This window comes from Pelophylax lessonae, assembly GCF_965119305.1.
Source record: "Pelophylax lessonae genome assembly, chromosome: 3".
Classification (NCBI taxonomy): Eukaryota; Metazoa; Chordata; class Amphibia; order Anura; family Ranidae; genus Pelophylax; species Pelophylax lessonae.
In genome coordinates, this window is record NC_138770.1 from 86,906,350 (window position 1) to 86,919,077 (window position 12,728).

General features: G+C 45.7%; 1 protein-coding gene across 1 annotated transcript in view; it reads right to left on the reverse strand.

Annotated features, from left to right (window-relative positions):
• LOC309550373 (cytochrome P450 2K1-like) overlaps positions 1 to 12,728 on the reverse strand; it is a gene marked incomplete at its 3' end in the record, with an annotated part of 115,940 nt that overhangs the window by 78,424 nt on the left and 24,788 nt on the right. The window contains exon 5 of the mRNA XM_082250768.1: positions 8,192 to 8,352. Within this exon, the coding sequence (XP_082106894.1) occupies positions 8,192 to 8,352 (161 nt within the window). The remainder of the gene's footprint in view (positions 1 to 8,191; positions 8,353 to 12,728) is intronic.

The following is a 12,728-nucleotide window of genomic DNA, read 5'->3' on the forward strand; positions in this document are numbered from 1 at the left end:
ATATTTAGGCATTTAAGCATGAATGTGTAATTACTAACACACGTCAAACTGCCTGCACTAAACAAAGGATTATGTGACTTTTATTGCTGTATATTAATAATCAGTTCCAGTCCGGGCCAATTCTGACATTCCCTTCCTACACGTAAAAAATCAGCATTTTTTTTTTTTTGTTGTTAAAAAACTACTCAGAACCCCAAAACATTATATACACTATATTACCTGAAGTATTGGGGCGCCTGCCTTTTCACTCACATGAACTTTAACCGCTTGCCGACTGCCTAACGACGATTTACGTCGGCAGTCAGCCCTCACAGGCAAAGCGACATAGGTCTACGTCGCTAGCCTGTGAGGCTCTGGGGAGCGAGCGCGTGCCGCCGGATGCGCGCTCCCGCTCGCTCATGACCCCCCCCGCGTGTGCCCGGCGGACCCGATGTCCACCGAGCACTCACGATCGTCCGTTACACCGGGAGAAAGGCAGGCGGCTGTCATTCTCCCCTGTGTAAGAATAGTAATCATACGGTTCTGCTATGTAGGACCGTTGATCTCTGTTCCTACACCTCATGCCACATCCAATCACAGTTAGAATCACGCTTCTAGGGACACACTTAACCCCTCCCTCTAAAAAAAAGTTAACCCCTTCACTGCCAGTGTCATTTTTACAGTAACAGTGCATATGTATAGCACTGATTACTGTAGTAATGTCACTGGTAACCCCAAAAGTGTCAAAAATGTCAGTCAAGGGTCCGATCTGTCCGCCGCAATGTCGCAGTCCTGCAAAAAAAAATGCAGATCGCCGCCATTACGCGTTAAAAAACAAAAAACAACAAAAATGACAAAAATCTTTCCCTTAGTTAGTAAACGCAATAACTTTTGCGCAAACCAATCAAAATACGCTTTTTGCGATTTTTTTTAACCAAAAATATGTAGCATAAAACAAATTGGCCTAAAATGTTAAAAAATTTTGATTTTTACATTTTTTTGGGGGGGCGGGGGGGGATTTCATATAAAAAATTTTGAAAAATATTGTTATTTTTGCAAACTTTACGCTTTTTTTTTGTTTATAGCGCATGATCAAAAAATCGCACAGGTGATAAAATACCACCAAAAGAAAGCTCTGTTTGTGAGAAAAAAAGGACATCAAATTTGTTTAGGTACAGCGTCACACAACCGCGCAATTGTCCGTTAAAGTTACGCAGCGCCGAATAGCAAAATAGGCCCTGGTCAGGAAGGGGGTAAAATCTTCCGGGGCTTAAGTGGTTAATGGCATCCCAGTCTTAGTCCATAGGGTTCAATATTGAGTTGGCCCACCCTTTGCAGCTATAACAGCTTCAACTCTTCTGGGAAGGCTGTCCACAAGGTTTAGGAGTGTGTCTATGGGAATGTTTGACCATTCTTCCAGAAGGGCATTTGTGAAGTCAGGCACTGATGTAGGAGAGAAAGTACTGAGTACTGAGGGGCCGAATATTTACTTTGTCCTAGAAAAGCCAAAGTTCCTGGAGGATTCAAGAGGATGTGTCTGTCTATTAGGTTGAGTCATTATGTGATATGTGCTTAACTTTTACACCATTGGCCATATATCCCCCCCTGTGGGAGACCCATTAAGGTGGAACTTCATATCATTGAAGTCAATGCAGGTCGCTCCAGGTCGCCCCAAAGAAGCTCCGGACCCTTTTTCTAAGTCGGAGGGACTTGTGTCGCTCCTATTAGATTGGGTCCACAGCTACTCTATGGCAGGTGACCTACAGCGACCTGTCAGGCGACCAGGTCGCCTGACAGGTCGCCCCAGTGTGAATGGGGTCTCAAAGTCCCACAGCCCTCATACTTTATCATTTCATGATTAATGGGGATGTTGGTGCTCTAACTATGTTTATCTGGTCCCATCTATGAAAACCCTTGAGTTGGAGAGAAAGCCTGGCTTGCAGTCTGCACTCTAATTCATCCAAAAGGTGTTCTGTCGGGTTGAGATCAGGACTCTGTGCAGACCAGTCAAGTTCCTCCGCCCCTAACTCGCTCATCCATGTCCTTTATGGACCTTGTTTGTGCACTGGTGCGCAGTCATGTTGGAACAAAAAGGGCCATCCCCAAACTGTTCCCACAAAGTTGGGAGTATGAAATTTTCCAAAATGTCTTGGTATGCTGATGCCTTAAGAGTTCCCTTCATTGGAATTAAGGGGCCAAGCCCAACCCCTAAAGAACAACCCCACACCATAATACTCCCTCCACTAAATGATTTGGATCAGTGCACAAAGCAAGGTCCATAAAGACATGGATGAGTGAGTTTTGGGTGGAGGAACTTGACTGGCCTGCACAGAGTCCTGACCTCAACCCAATAGAAGACATTTGGGATGAATTAGAGAGGAGACTGAGAGCCAGGCCTTCTCTTCTCGTCCAACATTATACCTGACCTGACCAAATGCGCTTCTGGAAGAATGGTCAAGCATTCCCATAGATGCACTCCTAAACCTTGTGGACAGCCTTCCCAGAAGAGTTGAAGCTGTTATAGCTGCAAAGGGTGGGCCAACTCAATATTGAACCCTATGGACTAAGACTGGAATGCCATTAAAGTTCATGTGCCTGTAAAGGCAGGCGCCCCAATACTTTTGGTAATATAGTGTGTGTATATATATACATATATATATATATATATATATATATATATATATATATATACAGTGGGTACGGAAAGTATTCAGACCCCCCTTAAATTTTTCACTCTTTGTTATATTGCAGCCATTTGCTAAAATCATTTAAGTTCATTCTTCTTCCTCATGAATGTACACATAGCACCCCATACTGACAGAAAAACACAGAATTGTTGACATTGTTGCAGATTTATTAAAAAAGAAAAACTGAAATATCACATGGTCCTAAGTATTCAGACCCTTTGCTGTGACACTCATATATTTAACTCAGGTGCTTTCCATTTCTTCTGATCATCCTTGAGATGGTTCTACACCTTCATTTGAGTCCAGCTGTGTTTGATTATACTGATTGGACTTGATTAGGAAAGCCACACACCTGTCTATATAAGACCTTCCAGATCACAATGCATGTCAGAGCAAATGAGAATCATGAGGTCAAAGGAACTGCCTGAAGAAGAGCTCAGAGACAGAATTGTGGCAAGGCACAGATCTGGCCAAGGTTACAAAAAGATTTCTGCTGCACTTAAGGTTCCTAAGAGCACAGTGGCCTCCATAATCCTCAAATGGAAGACGTTTGGGACGACCAGAACCCTTCCTAGAGCTGACCGTCTGGCCAAACTGAGCTATCGGGGGAGAAGAGCCTTGGTGAGAGAGGTAAAGAAGAACCCAAAGATCACTGTGGCTGAGCTCCGGAGATGCAGTCAGGAGATGGGAGAAAGTTGTAGAAAGTCAACCATCACTGCAGCCCTCCACCAGTCGGGGCTTTATGGCAGAGTGGCCCGACGGAAGCCTCTCCTCAGTGTAAGACACATGAAAGCCCGCATGGAGTTTGCTAAAAAACACCTGAAGGACTCCAAGATGGTGAGAAATAAGATTCTCTGGTCTGATGAGACCAAAATAGAACTTTTTGGCCTTAATTCTAAGCGGTATGTGTGGAGAAAACCAGGCACTGCTCATCACCTGTCCAATACAGTCCAACAGTGAAGCATGGTGATGGCAGCATCATGCTGTGGGAGTGTTTTTCAGCTGCAGGGACAGGACGACTGGTTGCAATCGAGGGAAAGATGAATGCGGTCAAGTACAGGGATATCCTGGACAAAAACCTTCTCCAGAGTGCTCTGGACCTCAGACTGGGCCGAAGGTTTACCTTCCAACAAGACAATGACCCTAAGCACACAGCTAAAATAACGAAGGAGTGGCTTCACAACAACTCCGTGACTGTTCTTGAATGGCCCAGCCAGAGCCCTGACTTAAACCCAATTGAGCATCTCTGGAGAGACCTAAAAATGGCTGTCCACCAATGTTTACCATCCAACCTGACAGAACTGGAGAGGATCTGCAAGGAGGAATGGCAGAGGATCCCCAAATCCAGGTGTGAAAGACTTGTTGCATCTTTCCCAAAAAGACTCCTGGCTGTATTAGATCAAAAGGGGGCTTCTACTAAATACTGAGCAAAGGGTCTGAATACTTAGGACCATGTGATATTTCAGTTTTTCTTTTTTAATAAATCCGCAACAATGTCAACAATTCTGTGTTTTTCTGTCAGTATGGGGTGCTATGTGTACATTCATGAGGAAGAAGAATGAACCGAAATGATTTTAGCAAATGGCTGCAATATAACAAAGAGTGAAAAATTTAAGGGGGTCTGAATACTTTCCGTACCCACTGTATATATATATATTAAGCAGAGGCTCTAGAGGATAAAATGATAGGCGTTACATATTTTTATATATAGGTGTTACATATTTTATATATTTTTGCAGTTTTCAAACGTATTTTTGTAAAAACACACATGAATTTTAAGGTGCAAAAATACAATATAATACCCAATTGTTTTGTAAAATATAACAGATTTTGTTACACTGAGTAAAAAGATACCAAACGCGACATGCTTTAAAATTGCATATGTTTTTTTTTTTTTTTTTACTTTGTTTTTCCTGTGTCCTCATAAAACATTGTCTATTCTATCTGACACCTGGAGGAGAAGTGAGGGGGGGACATGCTGCATGCAAAAACAGGCAGGAGAGACTCAAAACTTTCCTTGTTTTACTTGAAAATGTGATTTTTATTGATGCCTGCCTCTGCATTGCTGAGATTTCACCTAATTTCCTGTCCCGTTTTACCCATGTCACATAGACAGGAAGTAGATGGGGGGGATTTCCTGTATCTTCCTGTTCTTTATGACACCATTGTACACAGAATTATCAAGCAAGGGAGAGGGTTGGCAGAGTGATAAAGTAGTCATAGGTGTGCACAGCCTATTGCATTAGCGTGTGCACCTCAAAGCTCAAACACATACATGTGTATATATACTGATGGTGTCAGTAGAGCAGTGGTGGGTGACAATAGGGCAGAGATTGGTGTCAGGACAGTGGATGATGTCAGAAGTTTTTATTTTTTATGATATTTTACAATTTTATTATTTTTATTATTTTTTTATAACAATTGTAGGAGCCGTTAGGAGGCTTTGCTAAAATACCAGGGGTTTAAACAGGGGGAATCTGCGCCACACAGGGTGATTAGGGTGTGCCCAGGCACACCTGGCACACCCTGTGCACACGCCTATGAAAATAGTGCTGCCTTTGCAAAATTCGAAATGGCTAATTTGCTTAAGGGGTATGATTTATTTAGAAATCATAATTTCATGAGATTGAAGAGATGCTGTAAAATTTTTAAAAGTGGAACTAGTATAGAATAAAATTCTTTAAACACAGAATGATTAAAATTGCTTGGGACACAGTGGAGCTGATTTATTAAAACTGGAGTACTGGAGCTCTGCACAGAAACCAATCAGCATCCAGTTTTTTTAATGCTTAATTGAAAAAGCTGAAGTTGGAAGCTGATTGTCTACCATGCACAGCTGCACCAGATTTTTCACGCTTCAGTTTTAGTAAATAAACACCAATTAATTGGATTAGTGTTTGATAGTGGTGCAGCAAATTCTGGTAGCATGACCTAGTCAGAGTGCACATTATTAGAACTTGCCCCAGACCTATCATACACCAAGTTCACAACTAATGCCCCGTACACACGTACCGATCGTCGGCCGAACGATCGGCCGTCTTTTGTCCAGGGCTGTCTTGTCTGTTGAAAACTGCAAAAGACTGCACACAAATTTTATCGGCCAACAACAGCCGACTGCAGAAGTGATGTCATGTGATGGTTAACTTTCCGTGTCTTTTTTCTTTTCTGAGCATGCCCAGTCTTGCAAATCTGCTGTCTGTCGGCCGAAATCTGTACTGACTGGCGAACAATCGGCTGTTCTGGTGACGGCCAACAAAAATTTTAATGCCTGCACGACAGATTCTGTTCGGCCGAAAAGTGCGCTGTCGGCTGTCGGAAGCATCATACTAACAAGCCGAAAATCGGCCGATCGTTCGGCGGCCGAATCTTTTCGGCCGACAATCTGCACGTGTGTACGGGGCATTAGGCAATATATTGTAATAAATCAATAAAAAAGTGAGATTTAATATAGTAAATATGTTATAAAAAATAAAGGATAACTAACCACTTACAAACCGCCCACCACAGTTTTACGTTGGTACTTGGACGTTAAATACCGGGGTTATTGCAGCAGTTAGCTGCCATAACCCTGGTATTTTTTAAATCTGCGGGCGGTCTGCATTAACATAAGGGTGGTCCCAGCGGCGGATTAGCCGCAGGATCACCCTTATGGACTGTGGGAAAGGGCACCCCTCCTCCCACCGCTTCCCGGTCATTTTCCCCACTCGCCAGACCCGCCAGTAGCGGGGAAAAGGATCCGGTCTTCTGTCCTCCTAGGCAGGAAGTCGAGTGAGGGAAAGATGACTCTATGGCCTTGGAGGACCAGAGCAACGTCATACGTCGCTTCCTAGCAACAGATTTAAAGAGCCCGTTTTTTTTTTTTTCTTCTTTAGTGTAGATGTGAGATGTGAGGTCCTTTTGACCCCAGATCTCACATTAAAGAGGTCCTGTCATGCTTTTTTCTATTACAATGGATGTTTACATCCCTGCATTTTTTTATTTTTTTTTAAAAACAGTGTAAATATAAAAATAAAAGATAAAATAAATAGGAAAGAAAAATTAAAGCGCCCCGTCCCCGTTAGCTCGCGCTCAGAAGCGAATGCATATGCAAGTCCTGCCCACATATGTAAACGGTGTTCTAACCACACATGTGAGGTATCGCCGCGATCATTAACCGTATTCCTGAGCGTGACTCGGGGTTAGATTTTAGTGCCAAAAGCGGTAACCCCGAGCCACACTCGGGGTAGCGCTAGGAAGATCGCTGGATCCTGGTAGAGGTTTTACTTACCTTTTCTCCGGGATCCAGTGAAGTATGCGGGCGGTATGCGGCGGCGGAGCTTCCTCCCGATCGTCTGCGAGCCCCGGCTTCCGTCTCCGGCGACGTGACGTCCGCCGGGGGGTGGAACCGGCGGCAAATTCAAATGTAAAACACACCAAACACACTGATACAATGCAAAATAAAAAAAATTCACATTACATTGCCCCCCAGTGCCCTTTCCTGCAGTTTTACTGTACTTTTTATGTAAATATATGTATATATATATATATATATATGTATATGTGTATATATATATATATATATATATATATATATATATATATATACACACGTGTATATATATATATATACACACGTGTATATATATATATATATATATATATATATATATATATATATATATATATATATATATATATATATATATATATATATATATACATATATATATATATATATATATACGTAATTCTTGTGAATGAGCAGTCCAAACCAACTGTATACATTATATATATATATATATATATATATATATATATATATATAATATATGTATACATACATATATATAATATATATAATAAATGTATACAGTTGGTTTGGGCTGCTCATTCACAAGAATTACATGCAAAATAATGGTACCGCTTTCAGCACCTAAAATCCAAAAGAATCATACCGCCAGGGAGGTTAAAGTGAGAGCAATATTTTGAGCCCTAGACCTTCTCCGTAACTCTGAACTGGTAACCTGTAGAAATTTTTAAAGTGTTGCCTATGGGGATTTTTAAGTACCAATGTTTGTCACCATTCCACGAGCGTGGGCAATTTTAAAGCATGACATGTTGGGTATCTATTTACTCGGCCTAACATTATCTTTCACATTATAGAAAAAAATTGGGCTAACTTTACTGTTTTCTATTTTTTAATTAAAAAAAGCAATTTTTTTGCAAAAAAAAACTGTGTTTGTAAGACCGCTGTGCAAATAGGGTTTGATAAAAAAATATTGCAACAATCTCAATTTTATTCTCTGGGGTCTCTGCTAAAAAAAAATATATATATATATATATATATATATATATATATATATATATATATATATATAATGTTTGGGGGTTCTAAGTAATTTCAAGAAAAAAATTATTTTAACTTGTAAACAACAAGTGTCAGAAAAAGGCTCGGTTCAGAAGTGGTCAAAAAGGTTATTATGGGCCGTTACATCGGCCCATAATAGTCCGCAATAATATCAACAATTATTGGCTTATTGGCTTACCATTGCGGCTGGGCTACCAATGATGTGGGTATTTTCATTAACTATTTTCAAAAGACTCAAAAGTGTCGGATCTTCATAATCAAACCGATGGCTCAGCAATATGGAAACGATTATGTTGGCTGCTGCAGCATTTATGATCATTTTATTATCAAAAGCTTCACCTACAATACAGAGGGAAAGAAAAGTATTATTAACCACTTGACCCCCAGAAGGTTTTACCCCCTTCATGACCAGGGCATTTGTTGATATTCAGCACTGTGCTACTTTAACTGGCGGTCATTCAACACTGTACCGAAATGATAGGCATATCATTTTTTTTCACTCAAATAGAGTTATTTTTTTGGTGGTATTTGATCACCACTGGATTTTGTATTTTTTTTATTATATAAACGAATAAAGACCGAAAATTCTGAACAAAAAAGTTATTTTCTACTTTTTGTTATAAAACATATCCAGTAAAACCAAATCTCTTCATAAATTTAGGCCAAAATGTATTTTGCTACATGTCTTTGGTAAAAAAAAAAAAATCCCAATAAGTATATATTAATTGGTTTGTGTGAACGTTATGCTGTCTACAAAGTGCGGTATATATACTGGAATTTACGCAGCTATAGACGCTATACCAGTAATGGTGGTGATCAGCGAATTTTAGTGGTACTGCGATAGTGTGGCAGGCAATCTGGCGCTAACAGACACTGGCTGGGAGGGACACTGACTGACACTGACTTCGCTAGCAGTGGCGGCCGGTGCATAGGGGGCGCCAGGGCGCCGCCCCCCCTAAAAAAAGAAAAAAAAATTACAAAACGAGCAATAAAGTTTGAAAAGAAAAAAATTGCGTTCGCCGCCGCCGCCGGCCGATGTGGAGGGGGGGGGTGGGGTTACCACCCAGAAGAGGCGCCGATTGGCTGCCTTCTGGGGGGCGTGGGGGCGTAACCTGGGCGCAAGGCACATTGCTTGGAAACCCCCACTTCGTGGATTCCTGGCTGTGATTGGTCCAGCCTCCAGCCTGGACCAATCACAGCCTCCAGGACATCCGACGCGTCCGTCGCGTGCGTCATTCTCAGCAGTGGACCGGACCCGGACGGACGATGGAGTCGGGTGGACACCGGACGGGAGTGACGGCGGCACCGGAGAGTAGACCACCAGTATCTGATCCAGACGACCGGTCCGGTCACCTCACCAGGCCGCAGCTCGAGGAGCGGAGGTCATCTGCTGGAAGAAGAGAAGACATCACCACCGGTAAGTGAGTCCTCGTGGTCCTCCTGTCCTGTCAGTCCTCCATGAACATCCATCCATCCAGCCTTTCCACCGCCATCCCCCTCTGCTCTGCCTCATCCCATGACCATCCATCCAGCCTTTCCACCGCCATCCCCCTCTGCTCTGCCTCATCCCATGACCATCCATCCATCCAGCCTTTCCACCACCATCCCCCTCTGCTCTGCCTCATCCCATGACCATCCATCCATCCAGCCTTTCCACCGCCATCTCCCTCTGCTCTGCCTCATCCCATGACCATCCATCCATCCAGCCTTTCCACCGCCATCCCCCTCTGCTCTGCCTCATCCCATGACCATCCATCCATCCAGCCTTTCCACCGCCATCCCCCTCTGCTCTGCCTCATCCCATGACCATCCATCCATCCAGCCTTTCCACCGCCATCCCCCTCTGCTCTGCCTCATCCCATGACCATCCATCCAGCCTTTCCACCGCCATCCCCCTCTGCTCTGCCTCATCCCATGACCATCCATCCATCCAGCCTTTCCACCGCCATCCCCCTCTGCTCTGCCTCATCCCATGACCATCCATCCATCCAGCCTTTCCACCGCCGTCCCCCTCTGCTCTGCCTCATCCCATGACCATCCATCCATCCAGCCTTTCCACCGCCATCCCCCTCTGCTCTGCCTCATCCCATGACCATCCATCCATCCAGCCTTTCCACCGCCATCCCTCTGCTCTGCCTCATCCCATGACCATCCATCCAGCCTTTCCACCGCCATCCCCCTCTGCTCTGCCTCATCCCATGATCATCCAACCATCCAGCCTTTCCACTGCCATCCCCCTCTGCTATGCCTCATCCCATGACCATCCCTCCCACTGCCATCCCTCTCTGCCTCATGCCCTCATCCCTCCCACCGCCATCCCTTTGCCTGATCCCATCTCTCCCACCACCATCCCTCTGCCTGATCCCATCTCTCCCACCGCCATCCCTCTGCCTGATCCCATCTCTCTCACCTCCATCCCTCTGCCTGATCTCATCCCTCCCACCGCCTGATCCCATCTCTCCCACCACCATCCCTCTGCCTGATCCCATCTCTCCCACTGCCATACCTCTGCAGGGGGCCTGTACGCTTGTCACTGCATTGAAAGGGGGCCTGTATAAAGGTCACTACATTGAAAGGGGGCATGTACGCTGGTCACTACATTGAAAGGGGGGCATGTACGCTGGTCACTACATTTAAAGGGGGCCTGTATACTGGTCACTACATTGAAAGGGGGCCTGTATACTGGTCACTACATTGAAAGGGGGCATGTACGCTGGTCACTACATTGAAAGGGGGCCTGTATACTGGTCACTACATTGAAAGGGGGCATGTACGCTGGTCACTACATTGAAAGGGGGCATGTACGCTGGTCACTACATTGAAAGGGGGCATGTACGCTGGTCACTACATTGAAAGGGGGCATGTACGCTGGTCACTACATTGAAAGGGGGCATGCACGCTGGTCACTACATTAAAAGGGGGCATGTACGCTGGTCACTACATTGAAAGGGGGCATGTACTGTGTGGTCTGTGCTAGGGGGTCTGTACTGTGGGGTTTGTGCTAGGGGGTCTGTACTGTGGGGTTTGTGCTAGGGAGCCTGTACTGTGATGTTTGTGCTAGGGGGTCTGTACTGTGGGGTTTGTGCTAGGGAGTCTGTACTGTGGGGTTTGTACAAGGGGCCTGTACTGTGGGGTTTGTGCCACTCTCAGTCAGTGTATCCCATAATAGGGTGTCTCTCACAGTATATCCCATAATAGGGCCCCTGCTCCCTTTTATGGGATATACTAGTACTGATGGAGCCCTTAATATGTGATATATTGGGAGAATTGGTTCACGCAAGCAAAATACAGGGGACAAAATGGGTGGGGTCTATAAGGGGTGTAGCTTCTGAGAAATGGGAGGGGCCAAAATAGAAGGGCGGGGTCTTGCGCCCCCCCCATCTTAAAACTTCACCAGCCGCCACTGTTCGCTAGTGACTCTAATACAGTGATCAATAATAATATTGTACACCAGGGGTTAGCAGCCCATCGATCACAATCTACCTGTTGACCGCGGAAAGATGACAGGTATTTCCTGCTGACCTGCAAGTGCTCCTCCTCTTCCTCCCCCACACTGATTGGCAGAGCAGCATCTTGCTATCTGAGATCTCTAGTCGGGAAGCATAGCCAGTTCTAGACAGAGGCATTCCCTACCCTGCAACATGCCACTTTCATGTGAGGCTGTGGGGTGGGGAATGCCTCCGCCTAGGATTCATTGTAGGCTAATTTGGGCTCTTGTAGCCCTGAGTGCAGTGCGCTGATCCCTGCTGGCCCTCTCCAGTTCATTCAAGTGGGTAACACCATGTGACCAGAGAGGAGGACCGGGTGGAGGAGAGCACCAGAACAGGTAGCTGTGCCACAGCAGCCCTCCAGACTCCCCTGTACTATGTCCTCCTTTGCCCTCCAGGCCCCCCTGTACCATGCCCTCCAGACCCCCCTGCACTGTGGCCTCCAGACCCCCCTGCACTATGCCCTCCAGACCCCCCTGCACTGTGCCCTCCAGACCCCTCTGTACCATACCCTCCATATCCTCCTGCTCCGTGCCCTCCAAACCCCCCGGTATTGAGGCCTCAAACTCCTCTGTGCTGTGTCCTCCAGACCCCCCTGTGCTGTGCCTTCCAGGCCCCCCCCCCCCTGTATCATGTCCTCCAGAGACCCTGCATCGTGCCCTCTAGACCCCCTGCACTGTGCCCTCCAGACCCCCTGAACTGTGCCCTTCAGACCCCCCTGTATCGAAGCCTCCTAACCCCCTACTCTGTGCCTTCCAGAACCCCCCTGTAGCATGCCCTCCAGAACCCCCCTGTAGCATGCAATCCAGAACCCTCCTGTAGCATGCCCTCCAGAACCCACCTGTAGAATGCCCTCCAGAACCCCCCTGTAGCATGCCCTCCAGGGCCCCCCTGTAGCATGCCCTTCAGACCCCCCAGCACTGTGCCTTCCAGACCCCCTCCCTGTACCGTGCCCTCCAGACCACCTGTACCATGCCCTCCGGACTCCCCTGTACCCTCCTGACTGGTCTGTACTGTGCCTTCATGACCCCCCCTTTAAACTGTCTTGCTGACCCCCAGTCCTTTGCCCTGCTGACCCCTTGTCATTTGCCCTATAGACGCCCTGATCTCTGCCTTGCTAGTCTCTCTTTTGCTCACTCTTGTCATCTGCTCTACTGATCTCTGTACACTGCCCTGCCTACTACTGACCTCTGTACAGTGCCCTACATACTACTGACCTCTGTACAT